Source organism: Notolepis coatsorum (assembly GCF_963971535.1).
Source record: "Notolepis coatsorum genome assembly, chromosome: 13".
Lineage (NCBI taxonomy): Eukaryota > Metazoa > Chordata > Actinopteri > Aulopiformes > Paralepididae > Notolepis > Notolepis coatsorum.
In genome coordinates, this window is record NC_140177.1 from 122,510,576 (window position 1) to 122,530,928 (window position 20,353).

Genomic DNA, 20,353 nt, shown 5'->3' on the forward strand with positions numbered 1-20,353 from the left:
TTTCATTTAGTTTATATCCCATTTAATTTTATCCCACCTCTTTATTTGAGTTGTACAGCCCTGGCCTATTTTCTTTTATTCCATAATTCTACTCCATTGGACTTCCATCTTAATTTTGTTCATATTCCATTAAATTTTATTCCACCTTTTTATTTTATTATCTGTCCCGTTATTGTCTGTCCGTTAACACTTTGCCACCCGACCACGAATCCATGCGTTGTGGGGAAATGCTCGGGGGTATCTTTTTCACATAAATTACAGCCGGATCAGAGCTTGCATGATACGCAACCAGCTGATCGGCGTATGTGGCTAGTTACACGGACACTGTTATTGGTAATCAATAATACTAAACGACGTCCCGTCCCGTCCCCCCCCTTTGATGCATACATGCTTTGGGACAGTACCGATGATATGCAGTTTGAGTTATTTCTTTAGCATATGTAAAACGGAAATGCCGTTGAATATAACGTTAGCAGCTATTAGCCATTTATCTAGCTTTCCAGAAAATATACGAGACAAAACCCGCTATAATGCTCATATTCACGGCGCTATAAAATGACAACCTATTGATGCATTTTTTTTCCTTTAAGCCATTTTGAAGGGACGGTTTATGAACTCAATTGACAATGAGAATGGACAGATAGCAATACTCTATACAGTATAGATTTAGCTGTACAAAACAAGCAACAAGCCCTTCCGCGTTGCTCTGATTGGCCAAGCGCGCATGCGCATGAGCCGCGACACGCCCCTCAGCCAGGCAGCAATACTAAGCTCCAGTTATGAATGAATGAATGACTTTATTTGACAATATAAAAAATAAACATGTGACAGAAAAGCACAGTCAGGATATTCTGCCAAGGATGAAACACAAAAAAGCTCAGAGCTTATTTCCATTGTGGTCCTTGTGGGGGGGTAGGGGAGTGTGATGCTTATACATGCATCATACAAAACATGACATCACATCACATATACCATTTAACATTTATATACATAACAGACTCATACAACATGCAAGGTGCCTTAAGCTAAGTGTCTAGGTTAAGTATAGTCCCTTTTGAGCCATGTCTTCAGGCTGGACTTGAATCTAACGGCATTGTCTACGATTTTCAGGTCACTGGGAAGACTGTTCCAATAGACAGCTGCTGAATACAGAAAAGACTCCTTCCCCATACAGCTTCTGAATCGGACTGGCACAAAGTCAGTTGAGCTGCGCCTAGTTGGGTATGCATGGGTGTCTCTGATTCGGTTGAAGTAGTTGTTGAAGTACACTGGCACTACCCCGTGCACTATTCTGTGAACTAGGCACATCCCTATCTGGTTTACTCTGTCTTCCACCTTAAGCCATCTCATGATCTCAAAGTGTGATGGGTCAAGGTGGGTTCGGGCAGGTAGCCTTAGTATTACCCTGATTAGCTTGTTTTGTGAAGTCTGTAGTTTTATTTTCTGACTTTTGGGGGCACTGTTGTACCAGCAGCCACACGCATAGTCATAGTGACACTTGGAACCATGGAAGTATTGATTTCGCCGTAACGAATCATTAAAAAAATATACCGTTAACTGGAATATGTTGTTTCTTTACACATGTTGGATTATGTAATTGGTTTGTCATGACAAACCAATAAAAAATCGCGCGACTCAAGCTTCATCCTCGGCTTCGCGGCTGCGTTGCGGGTCCACGACCCTCCGTGCTCCGATAAGGCTTTCAACAGCGGGGAGAATATGCTGCTGTGAGCGGCATCGCTGAGCTCATCATGGTGTCCGCTGGACGAAGCCAGAGACGGTCTTATTATGGGGCTTATGCCGAGAAGCAGTAACACAACAGTGAACACATAGTTGCAATGCATCTGTCAGTCGTACTTAACTATGTGTTCACTGTTGTGTTACTGCTTCTCGGCATAAGCCCCATAATAAGACCGTCTCTGGCTTCGTCCAGCGGACACCATGATGAGCTCAGCGATGCCGCTCACGGCAGCATACTCTCCCCGCTGGCATAAGCCTTATCGGAGCACGGAGGGTCGTGGACCCGCAACGCAGCCGCGAAGCCGAGGATAAAGCTTGAGTCGCGAGATTTTTTATTGGTTTGTCATGACAAACCAATTACATAATCCAACATATGTGTAAAGAAACAACATATTCCAGTTAACGGTATATTTTTTTAATGATTCGTTACGGCGAAATCAATACTTCCATGGTTAACTGGAGCTTAGCTGCCTGGCTGAGGGTCGTGTCGCGGCCAATCAGAGCAACGCGGAAGGGCTTGTTGCTTGCCGAAAGTATTCACGCCAGCGGGACCCTGAATGAGATTGCAACGCCTCAATACCGCCGCCTGGTGGATGGTCGGGTGAGTTACACTCTTGCCAAAACCCATGGCTTTCTCTCGCCTGGAAGACACGCACGCACCCCCCCCCCCCCCCCCCCCCCCGCTCTGGGGATTCCATGATGTTCCAGACATTCTATTATGACCAGGGTTTGACCCCTGAACCCACCATGTATCCAGTGACGGGGGCCTCCGGCGGGGCCACTCGGAGTCCCTGGCTGAGGATGCCCACCCAGTTAGTCAGACGAGAGCCGTGCCACAGCAGAGTCCTGGTGCACAGAGACAGAGACACACAGAGACACACAGAGACACACACACACAGACAGAGACACAGAGACACACACACAGATATATACACACACAGACAGAGACACACACACAAAGAGACAGACACAGAGACAGACACATATATACACACACACACAAAGAGACAGACACAGAGACAGACACATATATACACACACACACACACACACACAGAGACAGGCACACACAGACAGAGACAGACACACACAGACAGAGACAGACACACACAGACAGACACACACACAGACAGAGACAGACAGAGACAGACACACACAGAGACACACAGACAGACAGACACACACAGACAGAGACAGACACACACAGACAGAGACAGACACACAGACAGAGCCAGACACACACAGAGACACACAGACACATACAGACAGAGCCAGACACACACAGACAGAGACAGACACACACAGACAGAGCCAGACACACAGAGACACACAGACAGAGACAGACACACACAGACAGAGACAGACACACACAGACAGAGCCAGACACACACAGAGACACAGACAAAGACAGACACAGACACACACAGACAGAGCCAGACACACACAGAGACACACAGACAGAGACAGACACACACAGACAGAGACAGACACACAGAGACAGAGACAGACACACACAGAGACAGACACACACAGACAGACACACACAGAGACACACAGACAGAGACAGACACACACAGACAGAGACAGACACACACAGACAGAGACAGGCACACACAGAGACATATATACACACACACAGTTACTATTTGAAGGGAAGTTACTATGGAAACAGAACAGTGAGAGGTGGGTAAATGCTGTCAAATTACAACACATTTTCTTAATTTCAGTGATTGTAAAATCCACCAATAAACATCAAATCTAAGGCTTGTCTCCTAATATAACAAACGGCTAAAAACAAATAACAAATGTCTAAGAACAGCAAAATCCCCATTAGTTTTGACAAGCTACAGTAATGCTTTGCTTAGCGTGGCAACATCGTAGTGAAATATGTCAATTTGATTTGATCGTCAGTCTGGGAGATGGGAAGTTTACCTTTACACTGTAATGTTTATTCTTTTTCATTTTCTTTAATGTTTGTTATGTTTTCATTACTTTGCCTCTAAAACCCACTGGATGTACAGTTGAACAAAGACTTTAATATCAACAGCGCTATCATCATCATAATTATACCACATGTATTATTATGTGTTATTAAGTAGTGTCAGTAAATGTGCTACATTGTGTAAATGTCTCCAATCTCACAAATCACAAAGCCGTTTTCCTCTTCAAACATGAGCAATCAAAAAAAGAATCACATATTTTTAAATCACCTAACTATTTACTTTACCATTACTATTTATAAAACTGCTTGTAAAACCTAAACCCTGTATTGTACAATGAAGTGATGTACATATTTTTAAGAACAACCTGGGCTATCAGAATATATATGATTCCGTTTTGTCAGATCAAGGTATACATGCGTTATACCACTATGAGTTAAGTCCTAAAGAATTATTGACATTTGACAAAAGAAAGTCAGTCTCAGCCTTATGCATTATGATGATATTATGATAGAAAATGTAACGGTAGTGCCATCACATCCGCCGGGCGGGTTCGGCGACCTCAGAGGGTTAAAATTAAATTAACCCTTTCACTACCACTAGAGCTGCCGCGGTATTGATGTTTTCCTTACCGCACAAATTTGCGAAATATTTCCTACCGCCGCGGTTATTACCGTACGCACACAAAAAAAATTTAAAAAAAAGTTTGAATGCATTTTTTTTTTAGTAGTCTACTCTTTATAGCATATAGCCTGCCTCTAGTCTAAATGTCTATCTTTAGAGGATGACTTTGCAGCATGAATATTGTTTGGGATTCGGCAAGCACGCATTCGTTATTGAAAGTGAAACACGGATTCGAAGTTTCCCCTCTGGTCCCCCCCGACCCTTTCTTATTATTATTATTATAAAGTTATTACTTTATAATAAAGGCATTCGTTTTGTGGCATTAACGTTATATAGTTACACGTTCAATAACATCAGCGAATTTACCGGACCATAGCAAGGGCAAGCAATACTCAATTCATATCTCAGTTCCTTTCTTTGCTCAGAGCGTGCTGAGTTGTCCCATTCTGCGGTCTGTTAATAAAGTTTTCAATCAGACAAGTGTATAGAACGAAGGGCTTTTATTATAACATTCGTTGCAGACAGTAAAATCATTATGTCTCGTTTAGTACTCGTGAGGAGCGATGGTAGTCCACTCCGGCGGGGAGCTAAAGCTAACGTTATTAGCCGTGTTGTGATGAGCTCTGATCAATTGGTGACATTCAGGACGTAAAAACGTGTGACGCGTCTCTCTTCTGACCAATCAGTGGTCTGCAATGTTTCACGTGACTTTTCTGGTACCCAATAGGGTCGCTTGGAACCTCGATAGAGTAGGGTATATCTGCAGAGCCAAAAGTCAAGTTAGACCGCGCTCTCAGTATCTGACACTGGGTGCTGAAATCCCAAACATTTAAGAAGAATAAAGCCGAAGGCCGGACCAGCACTCTCAGATTTAAAAAAATTGTTTTTAATGGCAGCCTATAGTACAGACATGTTTCGGAACAGGTGTTCCATCTTCAGTGTAATAGGCTAGCAGTGATAGCTTGTAAAAATGGGAGCTATATACCATGTGGGCAGGAAGTGACATCATAGAGGTGAGCTTGGGAATGCTAGTGAACTTTGACCTCCAGAGTAAGGACTTGTTAATGTAGTATGTTGAAAACAAATTTTTACCAGAAACTTAAATAAGCCAAAAGCAAACACAAAATTCTAAGAAGCAAAGAACCACTACAACAGAAGGAAAACTTCTCAATTCATAAAATAATAATAATATACTCATGAAAATAAAAGTAATAAAAAGTCACTTGTAGGAAGCAGGATAACAACATTTTTTCATTCATTCCCTTTGGTACAAAGCCATTAATCAAATGAATATAGTAACCTGTCTCCCCTCTGAGGGCATTGTAGACTAACAAGTCCTTTAAACAATAAGATTGCATTAGGAGAAAATAGAGAGATACGGTACACTCTTAAGCAAGGACATAGTGGTGCTAATCACTCAAATAAACACTTGAAATGTCAGTAGATGTGTATATCTCCGGGACCGATGATCCTGTCTTGCTTACTCCTCCATGGTGGCCGTCCGGAAACATCATCTACGGAGGGAGCACAGCGGATACATCTCCTTCTTAGGTCGGTCTCTGGGCTGCCTGGTAGGCCTGCAGAAGTGCAGGAGGCACCAAGTGTGTAGATAGTCCCGTTCGTCTCCTCGTCTCCCGCATCTCTTATGCCGCTCGATGTCATGCCTTGGCAAAAAGCAGGCCCCTCAGGATGATGGCATCCTGCCAATCGTTAATAAGGGTCACGCCATGGAGTAGGATGTCTCTTGACTCCATCGTTGTAGCTACGAAAGCTGATGTAAATCCACTAGGGACAGGGTGGACTGTAAACTCTGGAGCTGCAGGTCTCTAAACTACCAAAGTAGCTATGTATCAAAAGTCAAGTTAGACCGCGCTCTCAGTATCTGACACTGGGTGCTGCAGAGCCGCAAGCCCAACGAGAGGAGGGTACTTTATTATTATTATAAAAAAACAGCGGTGACGCGGTATTCAGCCTACTCTTGCGGTGGGCGTGATGTAACCGCGATACCGCGGTAATCGCGGCAGCTCTAACTACCACACTACAGAAGGTTAACCTTTCACTACCACACTACAGACGGTTTAACCGTCTGTAGTGTGGCAGTGAAAGGGTTAACCCTTCTGTAGTGTGGCAGTGAAAGGGTTAACCCTTCTGTAGTGTGGCAGTGAAATGGTTAACCCTTTGTCATGTGGCAGTGGAAAAGGGTTATCCTTCTGTAGTGTGGCAGTGAAAGGGTTAACCCTTTGGTAGAGTAACCGTCGGTAGTGTTATAGTAAAGGGTTAACCTTCTGTAGTGTGGCAGTGAAAGGGTTAACCGTTTGGTAGTGTGGCAGTGAAAGTGTTAAAAGCGGCCACCACCTGTTGTGTACGTCTGAGAGGAAGGCCTCCTTCTCCCCCTCCCGGTCCACCGAGAAGACGTCCAAGACGGTCATGGTGTAGTCGTTGTGGGTGGGGGCGTGGGTGGTCTGGAGGTACCTCTCTATCACCTGGGAGGGGCCATGCCAATCCAACGAGCCCGTTGGCACGAGTATTAATATTCAGATATTGTTCTGGATTGCTCAGAATATGGAATATGATTATGGAATCTGAGACCATAGGAAACTGTAAATGTTTTAATTGACTGGGTGAATTATAGATTAGACATTAGATTATACTTTATTGTCATTATATTTGCATACAACGAGATTTGGGACTCTTAAGGTGCAGTAGTGGAAGCAAATATAAAATCACACAAGTAATAAAAGAGAAACATAAAATACTATACAATAAAACAATGTTACAATACTGTACAATATACAAAATAACAATCACAGTGTCAGACGGTAGTGGGTGGGTATTGCACTTGTGGATATTGCACTTGAGGGGGTAGGATGTTGCACAGTGTGGGAGGAGGGGGACAGTGTGAATTATTGGTGCATATTCAAGGTGGTGATGGCTCTGGGGAAGAAACCGTCTCTGAGCCTGTTTGTTCTGCTCTCATGCACCTGTAACACCTGCCCGATGGCAACAGGTGGAACAGGTGGAAGCCAGGGTGTGAGCTGTCCTTAATTTTCTTTCCTTGGAACTGTGTGTCTAAAACCATGAGCTCACTTGTCTGTTTTAATGTTTTTGCCTGAAACTAAATGTGTTTTTGCTGTCCTTCTTGGCCAGGTCACTCTTGTAAAAGAGATTTTAATCTCAATGAGTTTTTATCTGGTTAAATAAAATCTTTATGTGGTCATTTTCGGTACATTTCTATTTCTTCATGTGCACTATATGTTACTGTAAATGTGAGAAAACTGTGATTTCCATGGTTTCCATCTGCTCTGGTATCTTTAATATCTATCATGCCAATAACATGTACCATCTCCTGTGTCTTTGTGTCAGATGGCTCTTTTCACTCATGTGGCCTGTGTGACAAGGTTTCCTGTCACAAACAGTCATTACATGTCTGTCCTGTTTGAAGCCCTGCACAGCGCTATGGTACTGATGGGACTGACCTGGTGCTATTTGACTGACCTGGTACTATTTGACTGACCTGGTACTATTTGACTGACCTGGTGCTATGGGACTAACCTGGTGCTATTTGACTGACCTGGTGCCATTTGACTGACCTGGTACTATTTGACTGACCTGGTACTATTTGACTGACCTGGTACTATTTGACTGACCTGGTGCTATTTGACTGACCTGGTACTATTTGACTGACCTGGTACTATTTGACTAACCTGGTGCAATGGGAATGACCTAGTACTATTTGACTGACCTGGTACTATGGGACTGACCTGGTACTATTTGACTGACGTGGTACTATTTGACTGACCTGGTACTATTTGACTAACCTGGTGCTATGGGACTGACCTAGTACTATTTGACTGACCTGGTACTATGGGACTGACCTGGTACTATTTGACTGACGTGGTACTATTTGACTGACCTGGTACTATGGGACTGACCTGGTACTATTTGACTGACCTGGTGCTATGGGACTAACCTGGTACTATTTGACTAACCTGGTGCTATTTGACTGACCTGGTGCTATTTGACTGACCTGGTACTGTTTGACTGACCTGGTACTATTTGACTGACCTGGTACTATTTGACTGACCTGGTACTATTTGACTAACCTGGTGCTATGGGACTGACCTGGTACTATTTGACTGACCTGGTGCTATGGGACTAACCTGGTGCTATGGGACTAACCTGGTACTATTTGACTAACCTGGTACTATTTGACTAACCTGGTGCTATGGGACTAACCTGGTACTATTTGACTAACCTGGTACTATTTGACTAACCTGGTACTATTTGACTGACCTGGTGCTATGGGACTAACCTGGTACTATTTGACTAACCTGGTACTATTTGACTGACCTGGTACTATTTGACTAACCTGGTACTATTTGACTGACCTGGTGCTATGGGACTAACCTGGTACTATTTGACTAACCTGGTACTATTTGACTGACCTGGTGCTATGGGACTAACCTGGTGCTATGGGACTAACCTGGTACTATTTGACTAACCTGGTACTATTTGACTAACCTGGTGCTATGGGACTGACCTGCTACTATTTGACTGACCTGGTGCTATGGGACTAACCTGGTACTATTTGACTAACCTGGTACTATTTGACTGACCTGGTGCTATGGGACTAACCTGGTGCTATTTGACTAACCTGGTGCTATGGGACTAACCTGGTGCTATTTGACTAACCTGGTACTATTTGACTGACCTGGTGCTATGGGACTAACCTGGTGCTATTTGACTAACCTGGTGCTATGGGACTAACCTGGTGCTATGGGACTGACCTGCTACTATTTGACTGACCTGCTACTATTTGACTGACCTGGTGCTATGGGACTGACCTGGTACTATTTGACTGACCTGGTACTATGGGACTGACCTGCTACTATTTGACTGACCTGGTACTATGGGACTGACTTGCTACTATTTGACTGACCTGGTGCTATGGGACTGACCTGCTACTATTTGACTGACCTGGTACTCGTGGCTGGTGGAGTCCAGAGGTTGCATTTGGCAGTGGAGGGAGTGGTACTGTCTGTCCAATGGGTGTTCATCACTGCCTGCATTGGACTGAGCCATCTTCACTGCTATTTGGATGTCACTCAGTGCCTGCAGGAATAATATACTCGGTTTAAAGCAGTGCTCCACTGAACAAACAAAGCAATGTTCTACTGGACAAGGAATAGTTCACTTAAACCTGAAATTGTGTTTCCTCTCTTATGAGGTACCAGAGGTACCTAAATAAACAAGTAAATAAATAAAACAAATAATAATTCCAATTCCAGCAATCGAGTTGTATGACTTACATTTTTCTCAAATCAGGCATTAAATCAAGCTTTGTTGAGACCGCAGCTAAATCTGATTTGTTTCTCAAATCAGATCTTTAACTGTACGTACCGTTTATCTTCAAGTAATCAGGTCTTTAACTGTACTGAGAGAAAATGGTGGTTTTTTTCAATGTATATTTGGTTTATAAAACTGATATAAAGAGACGCTTTAAGAGGGTAATATCATTATCATCACAGGATTATATTGACGGTGGTGGAACCAGTGGTTTCACAGGCACAGGCCGCGTCAGCGAGGGTGTTTGTTATGAATTCCTTGTAAGAACAAAGATAACAGAGCGAGGGAGAGGGGTGACCTCAAGTTTCAAGTTTCTTTAATATTTGTCATACAGAAGTACAGAATACTTTTATACAAAATGCTTCTTACTGTTACGCTCCAGAGACTGTGCAAGACAAGATAAGTATGAAATAAAATAACATAGTAAAATTAGAAGTAAAAAAATGAGGTCACAGTGTTCAGTTTAGACATATGTACAATGTTCGATGCAGAATAGACGTAGTTACCATACAATATACAATACTGTGCAGTGTACTAATATACAATACTATATAGTGCAAGGCAGAAATGGGACGAGGTGCAATTTAGGTACAATTCACAGTAGTGTACGAGTTGTAGTGCAAATCCTTTATCAATAAATATAAAGTGTAAAGTGTGTTTGTGTGATCTAAAGTGTGGAGAGTGGGTGCTGCAGTGTGTTGTTTGTTTGAGTGAGTGTGTGCGTGTGGGTGTGTGTGCTGTGTGCATTTGATGGTTGTTGCATAGTGTTTATTGTTCGTTTAGCAGCCTGATGGCCTGGGGATAGAAGCTTCTTCTGAGTCTTTCTGTGCTCGCCTTAAGACTCCGGTATCGCTTGCCTGACCGCAGCAGTTCAAAGAGGCAGTTGTTCGGGTGGCTCGAGTCCTTAATAATTCTCTTAGCCTTCCCCTTGCACCGCTTGTTGTAAATGTTCTGGAGGGTGGGAAGCCCCCCTCCAATTGTGCGTTCGGCTGAACGTGTCACTCTTTGTAGTCTGCTACGGTCTTGTGCAGTGCTATTCCCAAACCAGGAGGTGATGTTGCCGGTCAGGATGCTCTCTATTGTACATGAGTAGAAGTTCCTAAGGATCTTCTGACTGACTTGGAACTTCCTTAGGCGCCTGAGGAAGTAGAGGCGTTGTCGTGCCTTCTTCACAACACTGTCAATGTGTGTGGTCCATGTCAAGTCCTCGGATATGTGGGCTCCGAGGTACTTGAAACTGTTCACTCTCTCAACCGGTGCCCCGTCGATGCTGAGGGGGCTGTAGTCCTTGACCCCCGACCTCCTGAAGTCCACAATCATCTCTTTTGTTTTGCTGACGTTCAGGGAGAGGCAGTTCTCCTGACACCACTGTGACAGGTTCTCTACCTCTTCCAGGTAGGCCCTTTCGTCGTTGGCAGAGATCAGGCCCACCACTACTGTGTCATCAGCAAATTTGATGATGGTGTTGTTGTTCCGCTGTGCTACGCAGTCATGTGTGTACAGGGAGTAGAGGAGGGGGCTCAGAACACAGCCCTGGGGGGCCCCTATGTTGAGCGTGATGGATGAGGAGGTGCAGTTGCCGGCTCTTACCACCTGGGGTCTGCCCGTCAGGAAGTCCAAGACCCACTGGCAGAGGTCATAGTTCAAGCCCAGGTCCCTGAGCTTGGCTATGAGTTTGGAGGGGACTATGGTATTGAATGCTGAGCTGTAGTCGATGAACAGCATTCTCACATAGTTCCCCTGCCTCTTGTCCAGGTGTGATGCGGCTGTGTGCAGCACATGGGCTATGGCGTCCTCCGTGGACCTGTTGGGGCGATATGCAAATTGCAGAGGGTCCAGGTTGATGGGGAGGGAGGAACAGATGTAGCCCTTCACTAGCTTCTCAAAGCACTTCATGGCTATGGAGGTGAGGGCTACAGGGCGGTAGTCGTTGAGGCAAGCGGGCGTAGATTTTTTGGGTACAGGGATGATGGTGGACTTCTTCAGACAGGTGGGGATGACAGCCTGTTCCAAGGACAGGTTGAAGATGTCAGTGAATACCGGGGCCAGTTGGTCGGCACAGACTTTTAGGACGCGGCCGGGGATGCCGTCCGGTCCTGCTGCCTTCCTGATATTCACTTTTTTAAAGATCCGTCTCACCTCATGCTCTGTTACCCTGAACACTGAGTCTCCATCAGCAGACCCCCCCCCCCCCCATTGCCGTGGTTTGTAGGCTGGTGTTGTTATTCACAGCCTCAAACCTCGCATAGAAGGAATTGAGATAATTTGCTAAGGAGATGTCACTGTTCAGTTTGAGGGGGGTGCCTTTGTAGTCTGTCATTGTTCTGAGGCCCTGCCACATGCCTCTAGAGTCAGCCTGTTCAAACTGAAGTTCAACTTTATCCCTGTAACGCCGTTTTGCCTCTATTACTGCTCTCCTGACGTTGTATCTTGCCATCTTGTGTTCTTCCATGTTGCCTGTCACCAGCCCGGTGTTGTATGCTGATGTGCGCACTTTCAGAGCCTCACGGACGGATTTGTCTACCCAGGGCTTTTGATTTGGGTAGATTTTAATTTTGGTGGAGGGGATTGTTTCTTCTACCAGAGTACAGACATAGTCAATTACCGTTTCGGTGTATTCGTTAATATTGGCTGTGTTATCACGGAATACACTCCAGTCTGTGCAGTCAAGTGCAGCTTGGAGTGACTCCTCTGACGTCACGGCCCAACGCTTAACCTCTCGCGAGACCACCGGCGTTCGCTTGAGACTTTGTTTGTACTTTGGCAAAAGAAAGATGGCGGCGTGATCGCTTTTACCGAATGGACTAAGAGCCTGTGACTTGTACCCATTCTTAAATTGCGAGTATACATGGTCTTTAATGCAACAATGAATGAGACGTTTTGAAGTGTGTGTAAAGGTTAAACGCGGTTGTCATGACAGCGCGTCGCCCTGACAACCAGAAGAGGGGCGGGGCTATCGTTTCTACGACGAAGATCTATAAGTCGAACGGTGTTTCCGGGTGTAAGGCAGACTAGAATCTGACCAAGAGCGAGTAGGACTGAGATCACACAGAAGACACTCTCTCCTCTCATCACAGAGAGGAGAGGGGGGGGGGGGGGAGAATGCCACATCATCATTAGCTTCGGCTAACGCGAGGAGGGTTAGGCTAAAGCCCAGGCCTGAACACTATTGGGCTGAATGATAAAAGGACGATAGACGAACACACCGAAAGATCATTAGAATAGACTCTTCAAGGACAATACAATCTGTTAACATCTGAGCTGAGGTTTCTGTTTATCAAATAAAACCACGCTTTTCCTTGTAAGGTATTTCACGTTGTCGAAGTGTCGGATTCTTACGGAGGTGGAGAATTATTATGGTTTGCGGATTGTACTAACGGGGAGAGATAAGGATCTTATCAGCCAGTTGTCGGAGACGTCAGGACCATTAAAATGACACAACGCAGAGGAATTGGATGGAGGGCAAAACAGACGAAGACGTGATACTGGCCAGTTTGATCAGGATCTAACAGTTGATGCCGTTTGGACCCGGATTATTGCTTGCTTTGAAGTTGCTTGAAAGGAAGAGACTGTGTGCAGTGCCGAGGCGTGAAGGGGTAGCCGTGGACGCGAGCCAAGCCGAGCAAGGCCGGAGAGATAAACAGCGCCATGGACAAGAACAACTGACGGTGAAAAGATAAAGTGAGTCTCAACAACTTCACAAGCCAATAAGAAAACGAACAATAGTGTATCCGTAAACGTAATTAGTTTGACACAGAGAATGCCAGCTGTAATAGTGTGTTTGAATAACAGCAGAGCGGCACCGGTTTTTGTTTTGAAAATCGAGAGTCTTATCTACAGAGCACAGAAGCCACTGTATAGGAGATGGGAAGGGAGGCAAAGGGGAGATGTTTCATTCAATTAAAGGGGCAACATCGTATTTAGTTTGATTACTGTTCAAAACGCAGAAAGCGTTGTGACGTGAAGGGAGCAGTGAACAAACGTTACGGGTGTGGTCGGTAGCGAGAGAATGTTTGAGACATTAAAGGGACGGTGGAAAAAAAAAGGGAAAAAAATTGGCCGCAGAGCCACGAGGAGATTAGAACCGGGAAGTGACACGTCAACCAATCCTCTAGACTGAGTTTGGCCGCCATCTAGGGGGGGCAGTGGGATAATACAGGCAAATGGAGGAGGAGTAGGTCGCCACCTAGTGGCGGAGGGGGGGGTAGTGCTGGGGAGTTTCCATTACCCATAGGGGAATATTTAGAGTTTAATTTAATTAAGGAGTTTAATTGCGGAGGGGGGGGGGTAGTGCTGGGGAGTTTCCATTACCCATAGGGGAATATTTAGAGTTTAATTTAATTAAGGAGTTTAATTTGTTCAAATTACCAACTGCTTGTGTGTATACACGGTGGTGTATGTGAGAACTTTGTAAAGGAACTCAAAGTGTAGAATAGAGCAACGGACCGCTCCAGAGCAACGGACTGCTCCGTGTAGAATGGAGCGACGTGACAGCTCCAGGGCGACGGTAGACAGCCCCGTAGGGTATAGAGCGAAGTGACAGCTCCAGGGCGACGGTAGACAGCCCCGTAGGGTATAGAGCGACGTGACAGCTCCAGGGCGACGGTAGACAGCCCCGTAGGGTATAGAGCGATGGGACAGCTCCAGGGCGACGGTAGACAGCCCCGTAGGGTATAGAGCAACGGACAGCTCTGTTGTATGTTAGATGATAGTACGAGTATGTATGTGAGTTAGGGGCAGGGAACCAACCTGCTCTGTTGTATGTTAGAGCGATGCTCTGTTGTATGTTATTATCATAATAATAATATCGATATACAGGTTAATTAAATAGTTTAATTATTGAATGGGTTAAATAAGAATTGCACAGAGAGATGAGATGCGGTTTAATTAAATAAGTTTAATTATGAAATAAGAGGGAGTTCGATCTCCAGTGGGGCCTTCTCACACCTAATAAATAGGCAGAGTCTTGAGGGGACACGTCACCAGAAAGAACAGGCGCGCGCTGGGGGTCATCCGTGGGACGAACAGATAGAGCGCGGAGTGGGTATCGTTTAGCTGCTGGTGTCACGCCGGAAGACAACAAAACAGGGAACAGCCCTGTAGGATTAGATATGGGTGTTGAGAAGGTGGGGGACTAATAGAGAACAAATAGCGCCATGGGCTGTAGGACACTCACACCGTCCAACAGTCTGAAAGGGCGTGGCCATGGCAGGGGCTTGCAGAGGAAGAAATATATAGAGAACGAGCTGCAGGCCCAAAGCCACGGTAGACTAATAGAAAACACAGGGTCGAGTGTACAGAAAAACTGCCGGCGTGGTGTTTCTGCTTTCAGAGTCTGGAGAGGGCCGACGGCGGTGGAGATGAGCCTCAACCAAGATGACCGACAGGGCGGAGATGACCGACGGGGCGGAGACGGCCGACGGGGCGGAGTCCAGCGGTCGCAGGCGGTGTTGCCCAGGGGAGAACGAGGCGGACATCGGAGGGGGCTTCCCTGCGGAGACGCTGTTTAGAGAGCGTTTTAAAACAACAGAGCATGGGCGGTGAATCATGGACAAAACAGGGACTTCCTTTCAGAGTCAATCAGGAGATCGAGAGACGAGACAACAGCGAGAAGTCCTGTGTTCATTGATTAGGAGTATGAGATATAAATGGAGGATTCATATATAAGATATATGTATAGAAGGATATATATATATAGAAGGTAGATAAGAGGGAGAACAGTAAAACAACAGGATATAATTATTGGGAGCAGACAGGAGGGGCTCCAATGGTTATGAGTCGTTGGATGTTGTTGGTTTTGGTGGTCGGTTTCGGTTCCCTTTGTGCACGAAGGGGGGCGCAAACAGACATCAGGCAGCAAGATCACTGGGTTGACCGTGGGCCGTCTTCATTTCTTGTGCACGAGAGATGAGGTTGGTTTGTTTCAACCACAGGCTATTTTTGGCATAATTAATTAAAAAACCAAATAATGATTTATGATTCTGAAGGGGTGATAAGAATCAAGGGGGGATTGAGAGAAAATGGTGTTTTTTTTTCAATGTATATTTGGGTTATAAAACTGATATAAAGAGATGCTTTAAGAGGGTAATATCATTATCATCACGGGATGATATTGACGGTGGTGGAACCAGTGGTTTCACAGGCACAGGCCGCGTCAGCAAGGGTGTTTGTTATGAATTCCTTGTAAGAACAAAGATAACAGAGCGAGGGAGAGGGGTGACCTCTTTAATGCAACAGTGAATGAGACGTTTTGAAGTGTGTGTAAAGGTTAAACGCGGTTGTCATGACAGCGCGTCGCCCTGACAACCAGAAGAGGGGCGAGTCTATCGTTTCTACGACGAAGATCTATAAGTCGAACGGTGTTTCCGGGTGTAAGGCAGACTAGAATCTGACCAAGAGCGAGTAGGACTGAGATCACACAGAAGACACTCTCTCCTCTCATCACAGAGAGGAGGGGGGGGGGGGGAGAATGCCACATCATCATTAGCTTCGGCTAACGCGAGGAGGGTTAGGCTAAAGACCAGGCCTGAACACTATTGGACTGAATGATAAAAGGACGATAGACGAACACACCGAAAGATCATTAGAATAGACTCTTCAAGGACAATACAATCTGTTAACATCTGAGCTGAGGTTTCTGTTTATCAAATAAAACCACGCTTTTCCTTGTAAGGTATTTCACGTTGTCAAAGTGTCGGATTCTTACGGAGGTGGAGAATTATTATGGTTTGCGGATTGTACTAACGGGGAGAGATAAGGATCTTATCAGCCAGTTGTCGGAGACGTCAGGACCATTAAAATGACACAACGCAGAGGAATTGGATGGAGGGCCAAACAGACGAAGACGTGATACTGGCCAGTTTGATCAGGATCTAACAGTACGCACCGTTTATCTTCAAGTAATCAGGTCTTTAACTGTACGTACCGTTTATCTTCAAATCAGATCTTTAACTGTACGTACCGTTTATCTTCAAATCAGATCTTTAACTGTACGTACCGTTTATCTTCAGATCAGATCTTTAACTGTACGTACCGTTTATCTTCAAATCAGATCTTTAACTGTACGTACCGTTTATCTTCAAATCAGATCTTTAACTGTACGTACCGTTTATCTTCAAATCAGATCTTTAACTGTACGTACCGTTTATCTTCAAGTAATCAGGTCTTTAACTGTACGTACCGTTTATCTTCAAGTAATCAGGTCTTTAACTGTACATACTGTTTATCTTCAAATCAGATCTTTAACTGTACATACCGTTTATCTTCAAGTAATCAGGTCTTTAACTGTACGTACCGTTTATCTTCAAATCAGATCTTTAACTGTACATACCGTTTATCTTCAAATCAGATTAACGTTAGCCGCTCTGAAGCACTTTCCATCACTCTGGATTTGACGTTGTCACTGTGTGTTCCATTACAAGTGACGGAAAATACAATTTTAAATCCCATTTGAGCGGCCAGTGTGTCCGGACTGAGAAGCATCTGTACAAATCTGATTGGAATCACATTTCAAATAACCTCCAAATGTGGTTTGGATCAGATTTGCAAAAATCAACATTTACAAATAAAAACATTTAGAAATACCCAGATGGTAAATGGTGCATTTATATAGCAGCTTTTATCCAAAGCACTTTACAATTTGTTCCTCACATTTTACCCATTCACTCACACATTCACACACTGACGGTAGAGGCGACCATGCATCATCGGGAGCAATAAGTGCCGCCCCGCTCATCGTGCCGACCCACTCATCGGGAGCAATAAGTGTCTTGCTCAAGGACACTTCAACACATTCGGGAGGAGCGGGAATTGAGCCGGGAACCTCCGGATTACCAAACAACTACTCTACCTTCCGAGCCACTGTCGCGCCAACACAGATAAATGAGTACTCTGGTAAAAGTAGTATGCCCTCTACATGATGTTTGTGTATTCCAGTGCTTGGGAGCATTCAATCCTCTATCCATTGACCTCTAAACGTTATGTTAAAGTGGTATGTGGTCCAGTTATGCTGCTCTGATTAAAGGTTATGTTAAAGTGGTATGTGGTCCAGTTATGCTGCTCTGATTAAAGGTTATGTTAAAGTGGTATGTGGTCCAGTTATGCTGCTCTGATTAAAGGTTATGTTAAAGTGGTGTGTGGTCCAGTTATGCTGCTCTGATTAAAGGTTATGTTAAAGTGGTATGTGGTCCAGTTATGCTGCTCTGATTAAAGGTTATGTTAAAGTGGTATGTGGTCCAGTTATGCTGCTCTGATTAAAGGTTATGTTAAAGTGGTATGTGGTCCAGTTATGCTGCTCTGATTAAAGGTTATGTTAAAGTGGTATGTGGTCCAGTTATGCTGCTCTGATTAAAGGTTATGTTAAAGTGGTATGTGGTCCAGTTATGCTGCTCTGATTAAAGGTTATGTTAAAGTGGTATGTGGTCCAGTTATGCTGCTCTGATTAAAGGTTATGTTAAAGTGGTGTGTGGTCCATTTATGCTGCTCTGATTATGTCCTCTTGACGTTGAAATGCTTCAAATGTGAAAGTATATAATCTTCATACATTTTTGCCATGTTTTCTATGCAAAATCCTTTTCTTCAAAGTAACTAGTAACTGATGGGTTCAGATACCTGTATTGGAGTAAAAAGTACAATATTTCCATTGAAATGTAGTGGAGTAAAAGTATAAAGTTCCCTAAAATGAAAATACTCACATAAAGTAGCTAGACATTGTACTTAAGTACAGTACTTGAGTAAGAGTACTTAGTTACTTTCCACCACTGCCTAAGAACACACCCACCTCCAACAGTGATATTTTTTCTTTGAGCTCGTCTTCTGTGCGGATCACCGGGGGCATTTTCAACCTGGTGAATCAGACGGTACGGTTACTTACCCAAACACAGGTCACAGGTCTGAGGTCACATTAGAAAACAGTGAACTTATTATATTATATATAAAGGCAAAAGAAAAGAACAGGTCTATATCACAACATAAATGCATCTCCTACCCAAAGTCGTGGGGGATGCGAGCAGGCCTGCCACGATAACACATTTTGCTGAGCGATTAATTGCCCCTGAAAATATCGCGATAAGCGATATTATTGCGACCGGTTAGAGAATTTTTTTGAGAAATTTATTTCCCAAAACTTTTATTTTGAAGCCCACCGCTCCGTCTTTTCCGGTGTTTAAGACTTTTATTTTGAAGCCCACCGACCGGACCGGAAGTATTGTTGTGATTATCCTAGCCGACAACTTGTCTCGTCCGGTTGTGTTTTTTAGTTTTAACGTTAGCTACTAACGTTAGATGCAGCTACTACAGGCAATCAACGATGAGGAGGAAGCGTCAAAGCAGTATTATAATAGAATAGCTGTGGTGCGTAGGCACTGCAGCACGACTCGAAAACGACCTGTTATAATAAATTAATTCATGTTTAACTTGTCCCCGTCTCCAGTCCTTTGACTAGCCCCACCCGTTCATTGTAAACAATGATGCATGTAATTGTATTAACGTTATTCTGTGTTATTCTAACGTTACACTACAAATAACGCTACTTGGTTAAAAGGAGCAACACTATTGAGAAATGTAGTTAAGCTATGTGGTGTTGCCCCATGGAGCTCCTGTGCTGTGCTGTAGTAAAGCCAGCGGCCCGCCTCCCAACACGGACAGTGACTGACAAGGGGCGCTGGTTCCGCCTCATTAAAACAAACGCGCAAATAGCAATTAATCGCGTCCGTCAAAATCATTGCATTCATTTAAATTATCGCGGCAATTAATCGATTTATTGCTTATCGCGGCAGGCCTAGATGCGAGTGTAGAACAGGTCTATCACCCGATAGCTGATCACCTGATTCCCGGCTCTGGAACAGCCTCCCACCCCACATAAGATCTGCCCAGAAGAGCCTTGAGGCTTTCAAATCACTGCTCAAAACGCACCTGTTTCCCCTGGCCTTTGACCAGAGTTAGCCTGCCACTTGTATATGACGTCCGCTGTTACTCTAGACTTTTTATCTAATTTTCTTGTCTCTTTTATATTGCACCTTGCTCTTGCTTTCTTAAATGTATAAATACCTTTTTCTGTAATTTTAGTGTATTTTTACTTGTTACTGCATTGTATGTGTTTTTATCATGTGAAGCACTTTGGTTTGGCTTTTAGTCATTTGTAAATGTGCTATACAAATAAAGCTGACTTGACTCGACTTGACTATCACAACATAAATGCATCTCCTACCCAAAGTCGTGGGGGATGCGAGTGTAGAACTGGTTGCAGGCCTCCAGCAGGTCCCGGCTGCTGTTCTTCCTCTTCAGACACTCCTCGATCCTCTTCAGGGCGCTGTAGCCGGCGCGGATCTGCTCCGAGGTCAGCTTGCCTACAGGCAGAGGGAGACCGACACCACATTAGATCTGCTCCCAGGTCAGCTTGCCTACAGGCAGAGGGAGACCAACACCACATTAGATCTGCTCCTAGGTCAGCTTGCCTACAGGCAGAGGGAGACCAACACCACATTAGATCTGCTCCCAGGTCAGCTTGCCTACAGGCAGAGGGAGACCAACACCACATTAGATCTGCTCCCAGGTCAGCTTGCCTACAGGCAGAGGGAGACCGACACCACATTAGATCTGCTCCCAGGTCAGCTTGCCTACAGGCAGAGGGAGACCGACACCACATTAGATCTGCTCCCAGGTCAGCTTGCCTACAGGCAGAGGGAGACCGACACCACATTAGA

At 44.7% G+C, this 20,353-nt stretch overlaps 1 protein-coding gene across 3 annotated transcripts in view; it reads right to left on the reverse strand.

Moving 5' to 3' along the window:
* Positions 1-20,353, reverse strand: part of parp2 (poly (ADP-ribose) polymerase 2) — a gene marked incomplete at its 5' end in the record, with an annotated part of 93,742 nt that overhangs the window by 37,497 nt on the left and 35,892 nt on the right. For all 3 annotated transcript variants that reach the window (XM_084326794.1, XM_084326792.1, XM_084326793.1), the window contains 5 exons: positions 2,487-2,586; positions 6,660-6,787; positions 9,282-9,416; positions 18,430-18,493; positions 19,858-19,996. In XM_084326794.1, coding sequence (XP_084182920.1) covers positions 2,487-2,586; positions 6,660-6,787; positions 9,282-9,416; positions 18,430-18,493; positions 19,858-19,996 — 566 coding nt within the window. The remainder of the gene's footprint in view (positions 1-2,486; positions 2,587-6,659; positions 6,788-9,281; positions 9,417-18,429; positions 18,494-19,857; positions 19,997-20,353) is intronic.